Source organism: Hippopotamus amphibius, chromosome 2 (assembly GCF_030028045.1).
Source record: "Hippopotamus amphibius kiboko isolate mHipAmp2 chromosome 2, mHipAmp2.hap2, whole genome shotgun sequence".
NCBI classification, from domain to species: domain Eukaryota; kingdom Metazoa; phylum Chordata; class Mammalia; order Artiodactyla; family Hippopotamidae; genus Hippopotamus; species Hippopotamus amphibius.
The window spans coordinates 6,434,160-6,451,930 of NC_080187.1; the positions used below are offsets into that span (position 1 = coordinate 6,434,160).

Here is a 17,771-nt window from a genome sequence, read left to right on the forward strand (position 1 = left end):
TTCTCCCCTGCTCTGCCGCGTGGCCGGGCTTCTGGGCAGTCCCCTCTGGAGTTGTAAATACAGCCTTGTTAATAATTCTGCCTGAATCACCCGGCAGAGTCTCTGGATTCTCCACGCTAAGAGTGTTCATCGGGGCCTGGAGAGACTCATTACCGGGAGGTAAAACATGATGGAAAATCAATGAGGCCACCCGCTAATGGGCTCTATGAGGCCTGGACCAGGAAAAGGCAGGAGCCACAACAGTCGGGGCCACCGACATGCAGGGTGGGCAAAGGAGCCCGCGTATGAATTCTAGAAGGGGTAAACGAGCTCTCTCTCCAAACCAACAAAATCAGCTTTATCCCAGGCTCTGACCTGGAAGGCTTGTTGCTTCCAGCCAACACCCAGAGTGCTGGGTGGGAAGGACCCGCCCCAGGAGATGGCATGTCTGGGCTCCAAGTCTGGCACTTGGTGTGTGGCCGTGAGCAGGCCAGCTGCCCCCAGGACCTCACCTTGGCTGCCTTGTCTGTGGAATTGGGCAGGCCCCCTCTTGTAGTCTCAATGTTGGTTCTGGGGTCAGGGCTACCGAAATCCCACCTGGCTGCCTGCCCTCAGGGCACCAGTGATAAATGAATGTCATTAGCAGATTCTCAGGAAGGACACTTTGTATAAATTATCCCCTCCCCTTCCATATCAGCCCTTCCACCTCCTTTGCTAACTACTCCCTTCTCGGCTCAGAATTCTGCCCCAACATTTTCCAGGGAACCTTCCAGAATCCTCCACGGAGGCTGCAAATGTTCCTCAGGGCTTCCTGATCCCTTGTGCATCCCTTCTATCAGAGTGTTTATCTGCTGGGGCACTTTATAGTAAGAGAAAATCCGACTTAAACTGGCTAAAGCAAAAGAGAACTTTGATTCACGTAACTCAGGAGTCCAGCAGTGTCTGCCTTCAGGCAAGGCTTGATCCAGGCTCTTAGGTTATGAGAGGATCTGGGTTTCCTCTCTCCATTTCTGGCTCTGCAGCCTCAGTGTTGGAGCCATTCCCAGGAAGTCTCTCCAACTTGGCTGCAGGCGGCAGCTTGGGTGTCCCACTTGGTGTTCACATCTTGCTGAAAGTGACCTACTTTCTCCCCCCTCAATGTAGTGGGGTAGGAAGACGAGGGATGTGCGGATCAGTTTAAATTAACTGAAGTTCAAGCCTAGAGCTAGGAGTATGGAGTCAGTCTCACCCAAACCACAAGCCTGAGAAATCTGAGGTCCAGTCTGGGATAGAGAAGAGGAGACAAAAGCACGAGAGGACACAGCAATCCCACTCCTGGGCATATACCAGGAAAAAAACCAAAATTCCAAGAGACACATGTACCCCAATGTTCATTGCAGCACTATTTACATTAGCCAAGACATGGAGACCACCTAAATGTCCAACAACAGAGGAATGGATAAAGAAGATATGGTACATATACACAATGGAATACTACTTGGCCATAAAAAAGAACAAAATAGTGCCATTTGCAGAGACATGTCACACAGAGTGAAGTAAGTCAGAAAGAGAAAAATATCGTATGATATTGCTTATATGTGGAATCTAGAAAAATGGTACAAATGAACTTATTTAGAAAGCAGAAATAGAGACACAGATGTAGAGAACAAATTCATGGATACCAAGAAGGGAAGGAGGGTAGGAGACTGGGATTGACATATATCCACTATTGATATTATGTATAAAATAGATAACTAATGAGAACCTACTGTTTAGCACAGGGAACTCTACTCATTGCTCTGTGGTGACCTAAATGGGAAGGAAATCTAAAAAAGAGGGGATATATGTATATGTACAGCTGATTCACTTTGCTGTACAACAGAAACTAACACAATATTGTAAAGCAACTATACTCCAGTAAAAATTAACAATAAAAAAAAGCACGAGAGGCAGTCAGGCGATGTCCCCACATCACTCCTTTGTGCTGTAATCACCACTGTGCTGGCTGACCATATCACTTCCCTGTTACAACCTGCCAGTGCCTTCCCACTGCCCTCATGGTGAAGGCCAGCCTCCTTAGCAGAGGGCCTCCTGATACGGCCCAAATCTGCTTTTCTAGTCTCATCCCTCTGCTCCCGACTTCCCACTCATGATTCCAGCTCTACTGGATTTGTCCAGACGTGACAGGCTCTCCTCACTGGCCTTAGTACATGCCATTCCCCCTACCTGAACACACTTCCACCACTGCCTACTTCATTGAGCTAATTCATACAAAATGGTACTTCCTCCATGAAGCCCTCCTTGACCTAGCCAGGGCTAGGCTCTGTGCTCCTACAGACACCTCTCAGTTTGGATCACTATTTTTTTTAACAGCCTTTGAAATTTTTAATATTTATTTATTTGGCTGCATCGGGTCTCAGTTGTGATGCATGGGCTTCTCTCTAGTTGTTGCGCATGGGCTTAGCTGCCTCGCAAGCATGTGGGATCTTAGTTCCTTGATCAGGGATCGAACCCACATCCCCTGCACTGGAAGGTGGATTCTTAAGCATTGGACCACCAGGGAAGTCCCTTAACAGCTTTTGTGAGTTATAATTCACATATCATACAATTCACCCATTTAAAGTGTACATTTAATGGTTTTTAGTATATTCATAGTGTTGTACAACCATCACCAAAACTTTAGAACATTTTCACCAAACAACAAAATAACAACAAAAAACCCCATACTCTTTTTTTTAAATTTTTTATTTTTTTTAATAAATTTATTTATTTATTTTATTGGCTGTGTTGCGTCTTTTTGCTGTGTGCGGGCTTTTTTTAGTTGCAGTGAGTGGGGGTTACTCTTCGTTGTGATGTGCGGGCTCCTCATTGCTGTGGCTTCTCTTGTTGTGGAGCACGGGATCTAGGCGCATGGGCTTCAGTAGTTACAGCACATGGGCTCAATAGTTGTGGCTCACAGGCTCTAAAGCGCAGGCTCAGTAGTTGTGGCACATGGGCTTAGTTGCTCCATGGCATGTGGGATCTTCCTGGAGCAGGGATCGAACCCGTGTCCCCTGCATTGGCAGGTGGATTCTTAACCACTGTGCCACCTAGGAAGCCTCAACCCCACACTCTTTAGCAGTTACCCCTAACAATCCCCCTCCCCCAGTCCCTGGCAACCACGAATCTAATTTCTGTCTCTACAGACTTACATATTCTGGATATATTATATAAATGGAATCATATAATGGATGGCCTTTTGTGTCTTCTTTCACACAGCATAATGTCAAGTTCCATCCATGTTGTAACATGTACCAGTACTTCATTCTTTTTTCATTGCTGAATATTATTCCATTGTATGGATAGACCACTTTTATTTATCCATTCATCGGTGATGGACATCTGGGTTATTTCTATTTCTAGCTATGAGGAATAAGCCTGCTATGAATATTTGTATCCAAGTTTTTGTGTGGACATATGTCTCCATTTCTCTTGGCTGTGTACCTAGGAGTGGAATTGCTGGGTCATATGGTAACTCTACACTTCATCTTTTGAGGAACTGCCAAGTTTTTCCAAAGCAGCTGCATCATTTTACATTTTCATCAGCAAGTGTAAAGGATTCCAAATTCTCCACATCCTCATCAACACTTGTTATATATTTCTTACTATAGCGACCCTAGTGGTGTGAAGTAGTATCTCACTAATTTTGATTTACGTTTCTCTGAATGCTGAGCATCTTTTCATGTTCTTGCAGGCCATCTGTATATCTTCTTTATAGAAATGGCTATTCAGATACCAAGAGCATTCGATGGGAAAGTACAGTCTTTTCAACCAGCGGTGCTGGGAAAACTGGACATCCGCATGCAAGAGAATGAAGCTGGACCCTTATCCTTGCACTATATACAAAAATGAACTAAAAATGGATCAAAGACCTAATGTAAGACCTAAAATTCTTAGAAAAAAACATAAAGGAAAAGCTTCATGGCATTGGATTTGGCAGTGATTTCTTGGCAACAACAACAAAGTAAATAAATTGGACTTAATCAAAATTTAAAATTTTTGTGCATCAAAGGACACTATCAAGAGTGAAAATTCAACCCACAGAGTGGGAGAAAATATTGCAAACTGTGTATCTGATAAAGGATTAGTATCCAGAATATATAAAGAACTCCTACAACTCAACAACAACAAACCCAATCCAAAAATGGGCAAAAGGAACTTTGAGGACATTACACTAAGTGAAATAGGCCAGTCACAAAAGACAAATCCTGTGTGATCCCACTTACACGAGGTATCTAGAGTAGTCAGATTCTTAGAGACGGAAAGTAGAATGGTGGGTGCCAGGGAGTTGTGGAGTGGGGAGAATAAGGGATTGTGGTTTCGTAGGTGCAGTGTTTCAGTTGTGCAAGATGAAAGGAGTTCTGGAGATTGGCTGCAGAACAAAGTGAATGTATTTAACGCCACTGAACCGTACAATTAAAAATGGTTAAGATGATAAACTATGTACATTTTACCATAATTAAAACTAAACTAAAATTAAAATGAGCCAAGGACTTGAATAGACATTTCTGTGAAGAAGATAAACAAATAGCCAAGAAGCACAGAAAAGATCCTCAACATCACTATTCATGAGGGAAATGCAAATCAAGACCACAAGGAGATACCAAATCACAGCCACAAAGATGGCTATGATAAAAACAAACAAAATAACATACAAAATAACAGGTGTTGGCAAAGAACACTTGCAGAGAAACTGGAAACCTTGTGCACTGCCAGAGGAATGTAAAATGGTACAGCTGCTGTAGAAAATGGTGTGGCAGTTCCTCAAAATTTTAAATCCAAAACTAGCATATGATCCAGCAATCCACTTCTGGGTATATACTCAAAAGAGTTGAAAACAGAGACTCAAATAGATATTTGTGCACCCATGTTCACAGCAGTGTTACAATAACCAAAAAGTCGAAGCAATCCACATGCTCATGAAGGGATGAATGGATAAACAAACTATATGGAATATCGTTCGCCTTAAAAATGAATGAAATTCTGATACGTCAAGAAACAAAACCATTCTCAGATATACGATTCACAAATATTTGGGTTCTCTTTTCACTTTCTTGATGATGTCCTTTGAAGCATCTAAGTCTTAATTTTCATCAACTCCAGTTTATCTTTGTCTTTATTGCTTGTCTTTGGTGTCATACCTAAGAAACGATTGCCTAATACAAGGTTATGAAGATTTACCCCTATGTTTTCTTATAAGAGTTTTATAGTTTCAAGTGTATGATCCATTTTGAGGTAATTTTGATATATGGTGTGAGGTAGGGCTGCAGAATTACTTTTTGCATATGGTTGTCCAGTTGTCCTTAGCAGCGTTGGCTGGGGGAAAAATTTCTTTCCAGACTGAATTCAATGGTTTTGGCACCCTTGCCAAAAATTAACTGACCATAAAGGTATGGATTTATTTCAGGACTTTCTATTGTATCTCATTGAGCTATACATTTATACTTATTATTGGCGCCAATACCACATTCTCTTGATCACTACAGCTTTGTAGTAACTTTTTAAAAATTAATTAATTTTTGGCTGTGTTGGGTCTTTGTTGCTGCGCACAGGCTTTCTCTAGTTGAGGCAAACGGGGGTTACTCTGTCGTGATGCGAGGGCTTCTCATTGCGGTGTTTTCTCTTGTTTTGGACCATGGGATCTAGGTATGGGGGCTTCAGTAGTTGTGGCATGCAGACTCAGTAGTTGTGGCGCAGGGGCTCAGTTGCTCTGCGGCATGTGGGATCTTCCCGGACCAGGATTCAAATCCATGTCCCCTGCATTGGCAGGCGGACTCTTAATCATTGGGCCACCAGGGAATTCCCTGTAGTAAGTTCTGAAATTTAGAAATGTGAGTCCATCAGCTCTGCTCTTCTTTTTCAAGATTGATCTCGCTATTAAGGATCCCCTGCATTTCCATAGGAATTTTAAGATCAGCTTGTGGATTTCTGCAAAGAAACCTGCTGGGACTTGGGTATGGATTACCCTGAATTTCGTGATCAATTTGGGGGCGTATTGTCATCTTAACAATATTGTTTCCTGATCCATGAATATGAGATGGCTTTCTATTTATCTAGATAGATAATTTATTTCAATGCTTTTGTTTTCAGAGTATAAAATTTATACTTATGTTAAATTTATCTGTGTTTTATTCTGACGCTGTTGTAAATGGAAATGCTTTGATTTCTTTGTGTTGTTCATTGCAAATGGATAGAAACAGTTGATTTTTGTATATTGACCATGCATCCTCCTTGCTTGCTTTTTCGCCTCTGTGCTTAACACCGTAGGCAGGCACTCGGCCGAGGTGTGACAAAGGCTGGGAGTGGGGCAAGACTGGAGGTCAGGCCACCAGCTGCAAGGCAGCAGCGGATGTTGCAATCCAGGTGATGGGTGAGCATGACTGGCCTGGCTAGTGGCAGTGGGGAGAGAGAAATGGATGGGCTTGAGTCACAGGACTGGGCTGGGATGGGGGGCAGGGAAGTGTCAAGGATAAGGCCCAAGTTTTTGGCCTGGACCACATTTACCAGGACTAGGGAGGGGGCATGGTAATCACATTTTGAAAGTACGGCTTTGAAGCGCCTTTGAAACAGTCCAGGGACTTCCCTGGCAGTCCAGTGGCTAAGACCCTGCGCTTCCACTGCAGAAGGCACAGGTTCGAGCCCTAATCCGGAACTAAGATCCCTCACACCGGGTGGCTCGGCCGAAAAACCAAAACCAAAACCAAAACAGTCCAGGAGGTAGCTGAATAAGCCATTAGCAGCTCAGGACAGTTTTAGGCTGGGAGTAAAATCCTGCATGTCAGAGAGCAGGAGAAGAGAGCTAGGGCAGTGCCCGAGGAGCCGAACACTGAAGGGATGGACACAGGAAGCCAAATGGCCAAGCAGCTGGAGAGAGAGAAGGAGAACTACCCAGAAGTCTAACCTGGCTGGTGTGGAATTCCTGAAGAGGGAGGTGGTGGGTGCAAGGTGATGGGAGCCAAGGGTGACAAGGGAGGAGTCCCACTGTGCCACAAGCTGCTGAAGTCATGGCAGGTAATAACCAAGCCCCAAAGGTGGCAGGAGACTTTGGCCAATGGAACCCAGACCACAGTGAGTTGGGGGTACTGGAGGGAAAAGAGACAGACCTTAGACGTCTGCCCCGTAAGTGGGAGGTGGGGGCTGCTGCTTAGCCTAGGGAGATTGTTTTGGTTTTAATGGGAAAATAAACTTGAACAAGCTGTACAAGTTGCATACACAAGACGCAAGCGCGGTTGGTCCTGCAGAGGTTTCCACCAACAGAGTCCTCATTTTTCTTAGTGAAGGTCAGCGTCCCTCGCAAACTGGGAAGGAGCAGTGCGGGGTGCAGCTCCTGTGAGGGGCACACCGACCCCCTGAAATCCAGCTCCCAAACCACGGAGGCGGCGTCTCCCCACGTGGGGGGCTGGGCCCCCGCAAGAGCCGGCTGGATGCTTGGAGGTACCGGCTGTGCACGGGACTCATGGGGGGGAACTGAGGGAAGAAAGCAAGCACTTTCTCACCCTACTTAACCAGCATCGTTGTCGGGTAGCCTGAGGGGCCATTCCGTTCTCCACCTGCCGACCTGACAGATTCCCAGGGAAGACCAGGGCACCCAACGCGGCTGCCACAGGGAAGGAGCCCGTGTGGGCGCCAGGAGGACTCCACAGGGTCCCAGGGGGTGGTCGGCCGCTCTCAGCAGGCGGATCTGGGTCAGATGTCCGCTGCCCACTTGGCCTGCTCTGCGGCTCATGAGACAAGAGAAACCAGAAGGCGAGTGAGCTACTGGCAGACCCACTGGCCCAGACCTTCCTGACCCCGAGTGGAACCCGGAGGTGCAGGGTCCGCGGCTCATGAAGCTCACATGCAGTCAGCTACGTTCCTAACGTGGGGAGGAGGAAGCCAGTGATGAGGGAGGGGAGCGGTTCTAGCGGGCCCCCCGGCACCTGATGACCACTGCAACCCCGCCAGATGGGCCTGGAGTCAGGATGCCATCTCGCTGCTGTGGGTCCAGCAGAAGTCCGCACAGGTGGGCACTTGTCCCAAACCCCAAATGACTGGGGCAAGTCTTGAGAAGGGAGCTGGGTTACATCAGTGGTTCACAAGGTGTGACCTGGGACCAGCCGAGGCAGCATCACCTGGGAGCTTGTTAACAATGCAACCTCTTGGGCCCTGAATCAGAAGCCCTGGGCCCTCTGGGGGACTCTGACGCTTGCTCCAGCTTGAGAAGCACTGGATTAGATGGTCCCCAGCTTCTTCCCACACCTTTTTTCAGCTATCCCCTCCTGAGTGGCCTCAGCATCGCTCACCCTTGACTCTCACCCAATTCCTGGGCTCCACTCTTGAAGGCCCTGTCCCAGCTCCTCAGGCTTCTTTCCATGGACACCCGGGGTAACCCCAGGACTCTGCAGTCAGGAAGGAGTTGTGGGTGAGGCACGGCCACTAACCGGAAAACCTGGGCCAAACGACAAGGACTCTGAGGCCCTTCATTCCGAGCTCCTGTGCTAGTGAACGGAGGAGCATCCTAACGTCCCTGTAAACACAGCAGCAGTACCCAGGAGAGTGCGCGGCCAGGCCCCGGACTTCATCCTCATCACCCCCCCAAGGTCGGAGTCAGGAGACCTGGCTTCTCGTCTCAGCTCCGACCCTTACTGGCTGGGTGAGGTGCAGGGTGGGACACAATCTTCTCTATGCCTTCATTTTTGCAGCTTTAAAGTCAGGGCTTTGGATGGACAAGTCATAGACAGCCTCCTGTGTGAAAGAAGCCATACACGGAAGTGTGTGATTCCACTCAGGTGAACTTCTAGAACAGACAAACTAACCTACAGCGTAGAAATCGGAGCAGTGGCTGTGGTAGTCTGGGGGATGGGGGGGGGGGGCAGGGGCGGTGGTTTTCACTGAGAAGGGGCACAGGGGACATCACAGGGTGGCGGAAATGTTCCATCTCAGTTATGGGGGAGGACACAGAACTGTATATACACTTGTTAAAACCCATCCAACTACATGTTTAAAGGGTACATTTTACTGTATGTAAGTTATACCTCAATTTAAAACATTCCTAGTAAAATAAGGAATTTGGGATTGGATGACTTCCAAAAATGCTGAGTCGAAAATCTTGGATTTCTCTGATTCTGCTGTGGGATAACCGGCAGGGCTATCTCATGACCAAAACCCTAAGGGGGTGAACCTGAGCCTGTCGCCATGTGGGCTCTGCCCCAGGTCTCGCCTGTCATCTCCCCTCCCATGGCAGAGTGCCCGGGCCCTGACTCCGAGGGCGCCCCTTGTCCCCGGAAGAGGCAGGACACCAGTCAAGTACAAATCTCCAGTCTGTTCCCAAACAAAGCCTCTGGAGTTGAAGTCATGTTTGAGTTTCAGTAGCAGCTGCCACAGATCTGCTGAGACACAGGGCGCTTCTCTAGCAGGTGTCACTATTGTCAGTGGGAGCGAGTGGGAGGCAGTTAACTAATTTAATGAACAAAAAAATTACAAAGAAAAAAATTTCAAGAGGGAGGTGGAGGAGAGACAGCAGCCAGGAGTCGGCGACTCCCTCTGATTACAAACATACGTTTCCGTCATAGAATCTTTATTTTACATGTTTGCATCATAGCAAGAGAATCCATCCCCCATACATCACCCTGATCGGGACCCCCACCCATTATATGCTTACATAAATACTCTTCAATGATCATCAGTGTTTTTAAAAAAAATACTGAAAACTCCTTCTGCAATCTAACCTGGAAAGCAAAGGATATTTACAGACATTTTCTCCCCCCAGTGAAACTTATTTCTGGATTGGATGTGTCTGAGTTCTTTTGAGGTCACATGACTAGGCAATCCAATTTATCATCTGCAAAAGCTGCTTAAGGCGTCAAAAAAACCCCTTTTGTGGACAGGATTTTTGGATCCTTTTGTAATGAGTATCTTAAATGCTAAGAAGGCTGACCGTGTGGCCCCCTGACTGGTTTAGCTGCCCACCACGAAACCTCAAACCCTGCCCCAAGATAAGCCTGCTGTCTGGGGAGCAAGCTAGCTTTTCTGTTTCACCTTGACCTTTACTGACTTTATCCAGAACTCCTTCCCAAATGGCCTGCCAGCAGACTTCCTGCCACTAGAATCCCAAAGGTCCCTGGTCCGCCGTGATCCTTGCTCCTGCATCTCCCTGCCCACCCCCACCCCGCCGTGTGCTTTCTTCACACAGCCTCTCAGGGGATGTGCGTATCCACATCCTAGCAATGAGCCACCGAAAAACATCTTTCGAGCACAGGCTGTGCAGAAAGGGCAGATGCATCGCCAGGTAACAGAAGGGGCCCAGGGGGGATGTGGAGAGTGTCCGGCTTGCCAATCCATAACTACATTCCAGGTGGTGGTGACAAGTATTAGCACCCACTCAGGTGGAGCTCTTTTAAGACCTGCCAGAAACACCCTGGAGAAAACTGGAGTAAAGGGCAGATCTTCTAGAACGCCTGGTATGGTTTTTGATATACCAAGAGGTATCAAGTCAAAGTCTAACTTAACTTCTTCAGTGGGGAAGCCATTAATTTACTGAATTCTAAAGAGAGAAAAAAAAGCAGCAGGCCACAGGCATCCTGGACTCAGGCTATTCAGAATCTGTTGAAGGTAGGGGTGCGTCAGGGAAGCAAGGGTGCAGTATGGAGCTGGGGTAGGGGGGAAGAGGGGCGAGGACCATGTCCTCTGAAATCTGCTGCTCGGCAGCAGGAAGCACCAAAGGCCTGCTGCTGTATGGGGTGTACAAACAGGGCCAACACCCATCAGACTGTCTCAGGTCCTGGCAGCCTCCCTCAGAGGAAACCTCCAGGATGGGGGAGATGGCCAGAGCCACTCAATGAAAACCGGCATCTCTGACGCTGCTCCTTGGTCAGTAAGGACTAAAACAAGACATACATTTCTGTTCAAGGACAGGACATCATATACAGTCCACAGCAATAATATGTGCTCTCGGTATAAAATTCTCCTTTGCTTAGAAAATACATCCTTCACACAGCTGCTGGGAGAAAATGCTGCAATGCACCAAAGGCTTCAGCCTGTAGTCCCAGACTAAGCCCATGTGGAACTGATGGGCGAGGGCCAAGGGAAGGGGGGGAGGAGGAGGAGGAAGAGGAGGAGGAGGTGGGGGAGGAGGCAGCTGTGGGGAGGAGGGGAAGGGAAGGGGGAGGGAAGGGGGAGGGGAGGAGGTGGGGGAAGAGGGAAAGAGGGAATGGGAGAGGAGGAGGGGCAGAGCAGGCTGTGGTGAGATCACGACGAGGGATCAGACACCTCGCCGCACCTTGCTGCCGTGACAGCCCCGTAGAGTGGATTTATGAAGAGACTGGGGGCCGCCTTGGCTGGCTGGACATGTCCAGGGGGAAAAAAAAACTGGAAATTTTACTCTAAACTGGTTTCTTGAAAGGAAACTGAACTGACTCAGGCTATGATGTGAGAAACCATCTTTTACACTAGAGCAAGCTTCTCCTTCCCAGAGAGTGAGCCAGCAGACATATTCAGTGGAGGCACTGCTGCTGAAATGTTAACCCACTGAGGGACAGAGAAACAGGCTGATGGAGTCTTCAGCCACTGTTAGGAAGAGTCAGGATTGAGACATCAATGATGATTACTCTTGTTGTCCAAGAAGTAGTTTTCTAGCAAAATACACACACTTTATTAAAGGAAAACAGATCCTTTACTTCCTAAAATTTCACAGCCAGCGGCACCGCCACTCCACGGCCAGTTTCTCGGAGGAAGCACGGGTATTTCATGCAGGCAAAAGTGGGGAGCAGGGGCGCAAAGTGCAGCTATAAACACCACGGATCCCTGTGTGATGTGCACCGATCCTTTCTGCCCAGCCCCTGAAATACTGAGAGGGCTTACCACTGGAGCCCTGTGTCACCACGAGCCCACGTGGACTGTGAGAGTCGGGCTGCAGGCAGCGGGCTGCCGGCTGGGGAAACTACTTGGCTTCGGACCCCAGTCGGGCATCTTTACTCCAAGCAGCGCTGCATGCTGTCCACAGTCATTACGTCACAGAGAAAAAGAACAAATTTCTGCGAAAGGGGATGGATTTTCTAAAGACCTGAACCACCACCTGGTAATCCAGGGCTGGGGTTTCGATTTCTCCTCCTCATCAGCCTGACTTGAAACTTGCCGCCCATTACAACACAGGACGCGGGCCAATGAGCCGCCTGCCAGGGAGCCTGTGGCCTGGCTTTATTTCTAATCCACGACCTTATCTCATCCATACCTTCCTGCTCCAGAAGGGTCAGGACTGTGAAACTGCGGCCATTCAGCCGTTCCGTGGGCCCAGAGGTGCTGCGTGGGATGTGCAGACCGCCCGCTGGCTCACGCGCTCCTGTGACCACTGGGGCCCGGGGCCGGCCCGCACGCACACCCTCACTCGCTTCCCATTCCAGCATGTGAAATGAGGACACCTCCATGGAGACCTTTTTGGGGGTGGGGGGGGGGGGGAGGTCTCCTCAAACCTTTGGTTCTTGCCAAGAAGTCTACGGTCTAGTCAAGACCACCTGCTTCCAGGATAAACAGCAAACGCGTCCCTCTGAGGGAAGAACCAAAGGGGGTTTTGGCCACAGCACGAGACACACTTCTGAACCACTGGGATGGTGTTTACACACAGGAAAATAGTCTGAAAAATACTCCCGTGACCCCTGCCACTTCCTTCCCCTGTCACACAGCTCCAAGTCTACTTAGAAGAAAAAAAAGGCCCTTCCATGAATACTTAGGGTTGATTTCCTTCCTCCTGCAGGTGTGAAGACACACGAGCTCTTCCTTAAAATATATGTGGAGAGGCGGGCAGCAGTGGCCTTGGAAGATGCTGGCTCTTCCTCCACACCTGGCCAGGAACAAGCCCCTGCGGAGGTGGCACCAGGCAGAGCACAGAGGGTTCATCGAAGGGCATAAAAAGGACACCTGCCTCCTCCCTGCGCATTCAGGAAGTGGCAATGGCACAGCAGAGGGAAAACAACTGTTTTCTGAGGAGACTCTTCAGGTTCCCAAACCGGGATACTGAGCAGCACCCCTAAGTCCTGCAGCTTCTGATCGACCCTCCCAAGCCAGGGGTAAGAGAACCACTACCAGCCAGTCACCGGCCAGCACCCAGGAGGCAGGCCCAGGCGCGGGAGGGCTCGGGCTTCTGATGCAGGGGACACAGGGAGCCACCCCAACGGGCCGGGACCCCACGCTCTAGGGAGCTTGCCTGATGTGCTGTTTCAGTCCCCGTCTCAGGCCCCGGCAGCCAAAGCCTTAGCAGGAAATGATCAGCGAGCCCTGCTACGCCATCTGTCACCGTGGACCTTCTGAGCCTGTCCCATTACTCAAATGCCTCGGCTACGAGCCGCAATACGGTTCACCCTAGGCAGCATTCCTCAGGAACCCGTGTTCTTCTCCCAGCTCTGAAAGTTGGGAAGGGAACCTCACTGAGTTTCTGTGAAAGATCTCACCATTCCCACACCCTGAGGGCAAACCTGTTTAATCACCTTCATCTTCACACACCTATTCTTGGAATACAGGGACAAGGTCTGCTTCCTTCCTCCCTTTGGCAGTCCTACCTGGCTTACAGGCAAAGCTTTTTCATGATGACGGTTTGCCTGTACTTCAGGATTGGCTTCAACCTTATCCTTTCTGCCCCTAGCTGCTCCTTAAGGAAAAGTCCTTGCCGTTTCCCCGTATTCTGATCACACAAAAGAGATGCAGCTGCAAGAAGAGAGGGCGGCCAGAGACGGTGCTGCTCGGGGCCATCTGGGGAGCCAGACGTTCAGAGGAATCCTACAGGAGGTGGCTTTTTGAACTTAAAAACACTTCCGTCCACCCATCAGGCAACACAGGATACACTTCAGTCAAGAGAACCATTTGCCACTACCAGGGCTCTGACTCTGACGGTGACACCGAAGCCCTTGGATGACCATTGTTGCTGGCCATTTTAGAATCCGGGATGAAGGTCTGTGGCAACATTCAGGGCCGAGAATCCTGGGGCAGGCTCCTAATACTAAATTGGGCTTTGACTTTGCTTTCAAAAATAACGTGATCTCACTCAGTTTTGTCCCCAAGATGCAGCGATACCCACCCCTCCCTTCTTTGTGAGCCCCCGTGTCCCCACCCGATACCCGCTCATTTCCCAGAGGCCCTTCCTGTGCCCTTAACGGCTGAGGACACATGGCTGCCCGCCATCCCCCATCCCCCAACATTCTGTGCTACACCCTGGGTCACAGCTGCATCTGACTGAAGAGTTCCCAATTAAAAACCAGAAATAGAAATTAAAAACAAAGTCCTCCTCTTACCCTCCTCCTCTGACACCCCCTCCCACCACGCCCACCTGAAGGAGGATTCTAGCTGCCCATCACCAGCCACAGACCCGGCTTTCGGAAAAGAGTTAAGAGTTAGGTGTCTGCGGCACTGCGCTCCCAGCCACGTGCACCGTGGTGTCACTGCCGGGAGGAGCCGACTGCTCTGGCTGACCAAGAGGACTATGAATAAGTTAAGTATCTCCTTCAACAGCGCCGCCTCGGAGCCGCTCCGTCACGCGCTGCCTTCCCAGTCGCCCTGCGGCTCCAGTGAGCCGTTGGTCACCTTCTTGACTTTCTTCATGTTCTCCATCACCCCTGATGTCGTCACTCTGAATGAGGGAAAAAAACGAGGAAAACCTCAGCCTTAAAGTAAAAGGCCGTCTTCACCACAGCACAGCGGCAGTGAGGGGCAAAGGGCGTGGGCTCTGGCATTAGACAGGCCAGGTTCCAACCCTGACCGCTCCCAGCCAGCTGCGTAGCCTGCCCCAGTCACGTGCGCTCTCTGTGCTGCAGGGTAACCCTAACATTCACTTCCCAGCATCGTCCAGAGGGAGGAACGAGATGCTCCATCAAGCCCACTCACTACGCGTCAGCTGTTATCACAACCAACGTTCAGTTCACCTCTCTGTCACAAATTTTTATGTCACGTATGTACACTAGCATGATAACGACACCAATATCTGTACCACATTCTGCAAAAAAAGCTAATCAGCTGTAGACATTTACATCAAGCAGCCATCATGGGTCATTTCTGAGTCCTGGGACAGAACCATGGGTTTGGAGGAACTTTCTGGGCTCAAAGATTCTTTGACCATTAGAGACAGAGAGTGAATCACGACTTCTCTTGAGAAGGTGGGGTCTGTGAGAAGACAGCCTCTTGCCTCACAAAATGTGAGTTAGACAGATTCGAAGGACCTCTGTATCACGACACAACTGAGCGGCTCCGTAGCAGGAATCACCAACCAGATACTGAACTCCACCCGGCAGGCAGGGCACGGGGGCTCCTCAGGCAGAGCAATGACTCCGTATGTACTGGGAGGTACACGTGTCCAAACCCAGGGTGTACACCACCAAGAGTGAGCCCCGCTGCTGACTGTGGGCTCTGGGGGATGGTGATGAGCCAGCGCAGGCTCAGCAACTGTAAGGGTTGGACCACTGCGGGTGGGATGCTGAGAACGGAGGAGGCTACGCATGTGTGGGGCGGAGGGCACAAGGGAAAGATCTGTATCCTCTGTTCAATTCTGCTCAGTGTTATGAACCTGAAACTTTCACAAAACAGTGCTAGAAACAGACTCCCTGGCCCAGCCTCTTTCTAAGTACTCCAGGAGACATTGAGGCACCTGTGCCCCTCCATCAAGGACCAACAGGAACTTCCTGATCAGTGAAATAAACTCAATCAATCAACCCAATAGACTCCTTCCAAAGACCCTACCTACCCTATCACCCCACCCCCACAACTCCCAAATCCAGTCCCCTACAGATGGCAACGCAGTGCCTCTATATGTGACACATCTAGAGTCTGTCCAGCTGGACCTAACAACAGACAAATGATTTCATATGGGTGCGGAAAGAACATTTTTTTCCCCTTCTTTCCTGCCACCATGTTGCGGCTGTGACTAAGCCTCAAAGCCATCCAGTCCTCCCCAGAGTTGGGGCTTTCCTCAAACAAGAGTCCTTTGGGTTATCTGTGCTTCTGGTAAAGTCAGGACAAAAAGCATGCTGCAGGGAGGTGGTTCTTGTGGGAACCCAGGGACTCCTGCAGAGGCTGTTGGTGTATAAATGTAGCCCCCAAACAAAGGAGACACTGCAACTGAGAGAACCCAGCATCACTTCCTGTCAGCCAGTGTCCGTCTCGGGCGTGGCCTCACTGGGAAGTGCTCAAACTTCCCGCAGGAGGAATCCATGTACCCAGGGCTGCTTCTAAAGGGACCTTCCCCAGACCAGGCCATGGGAACCACTGCCCTTCCAGCCCCAGCACAGCAACCCCTACACTCCTCCAAACCTGCTGAGGTAAGGGAAGAAATACAACCTTGAGTCTTCCACAAACACTCCTGCTAACAGCCGGTGGTTCTGTGGCTGCTGCACCATGTTAAAAAGGATAAGGAATTCGACATGTGCGGACGCTGAGGGCAGAGCACAGGCACCAGCACCTGAGGACGGCTTGGACAGCACGCTTGCGAAAAACCTTTGCTCCCTTTCTTTCCCTAAGAAAACACTCCTTGCCAGATGGTGGCCCAATTGAGAAAACAACGTTCACTCTGTCATGACAGGCCTGGGGCAAGGACAGGGAGGGACAAAGCTGGAACTGGTGCTCTCAGGGAGCCCACTGCCCAGCAGAAGGGACAGTCTTCCAGGCGGACACACAGAGACACTTCTCACAGACAGGACGGGAGTGCCAGGGCGCAGGCGTGGTGCCAGCTTGGGGTGAGAAGAGTCACCTCTGCTGGGGTGGAGGAGGGGTTTGGGGGACACTTTGAAGCCTGTACTGAAAGACGAGGAGCAGCAGCAAGATGGAGGGGTCAGAGGAGGGCAGGGGAGTTTCTGAAAAGAAATCCAACAGGAAAAGCCACGGAGGAAACACAAGAGAGCTCCCTGGCACGGCCAGGGAGTGCTAAGCAGCTGCTGGCGAAGGAACGCAGCTGGAGAGTTGAGGGCGGGTGGGTGGGGTATCAACCAGGAGTGCACTGGGTTCTTACACCCAGGTTCTCGGCCCTGGCTGCAGCAGCATCCAGGGAAGTTAAAAAAGCAGAGAGATACCTGAGCCCCCAACGTTCAGAATCAAGTCTTGGGAGGAGCGAGGGAATCCACGTACAAAACAATCTGCAAGAGATCCTGGTAGCCGAGGAGAATGGACTGAAGGGGAAGAAGACAGGAGGTGAGAGTCAGCCACACGAGGGCAGGGCACCAGGACAGAGCAGGGAGAGGCTTGGGAGACACGACGTTAGGCCTCCACGAAGCGGTCACTCACCCTACATGGGCCGAGGGAGAGGGAGGCGTTTAGCCCAAGACCTGCGTTCTGCTGACGGTGCCTGGGTGGATGGTCGTGCCCTCAAGGCCCACAGGGTATGCAGGGGAGAGGCGAGCGAGGGGTGACGGGGGGCAGGCGGACAGAGGGACTCGAAGCTCAGGACAGGCGAGGGGGCTGGAGCTGGAGACTAGGGAGCGGTCAGTGAGCCGAGTGGAGGCAGCCTTGGGCGTGAGGGAGCCCCCGGGCTAGAAGAGGCCGAGCAGGGGTCCCCCACCTGTGGAACAAGGGGTGCACAGGCACAGAAGGGTGGCATGGGCGGAGCCAGCTATGATGGGGTGCAGCGGGAGGCCTGGAGCACAGCTGCTGAAGCGACTGAAGGCAGCGAGGCTGGGCGGGCCACTGCACCCTGGCCCCCAGAAAAATCTCTGGGATGTGAGAGGGATGCCAGGTGGCCGCGGGCCGCAGGTAAGCCTGGCCGGCCTCCTGCAGACATGGCGGTGATGCTCCTCGCAGCTCAGCCCGAGGCGGTCAGACTGACGCCC

General features: G+C 50.4%; 1 protein-coding gene across 5 annotated transcripts in view; it reads right to left on the reverse strand.

The window, feature by feature from the left end:
* Positions 1–9,536: 9,536 nt before the first annotated feature.
* GPR107 (G protein-coupled receptor 107) overlaps positions 9,537–17,771 on the reverse strand; it is a 68,077-nt gene continuing 59,842 nt past the window's right edge. For 3 of the 5 annotated variants that reach the window (XM_057720452.1, XM_057720453.1, XM_057720451.1), the window contains one exon: positions 9,537–14,590. In XM_057720452.1, the coding sequence (XP_057576435.1) occupies positions 14,494–14,590 (97 nt within the window). In that variant the 3' untranslated portion in view covers positions 9,537–14,493. The remainder of the gene's footprint in view (positions 14,591–17,771) is intronic. The other 2 variants (XM_057720455.1, XR_009051212.1) reach the window with 2 other exon arrangements.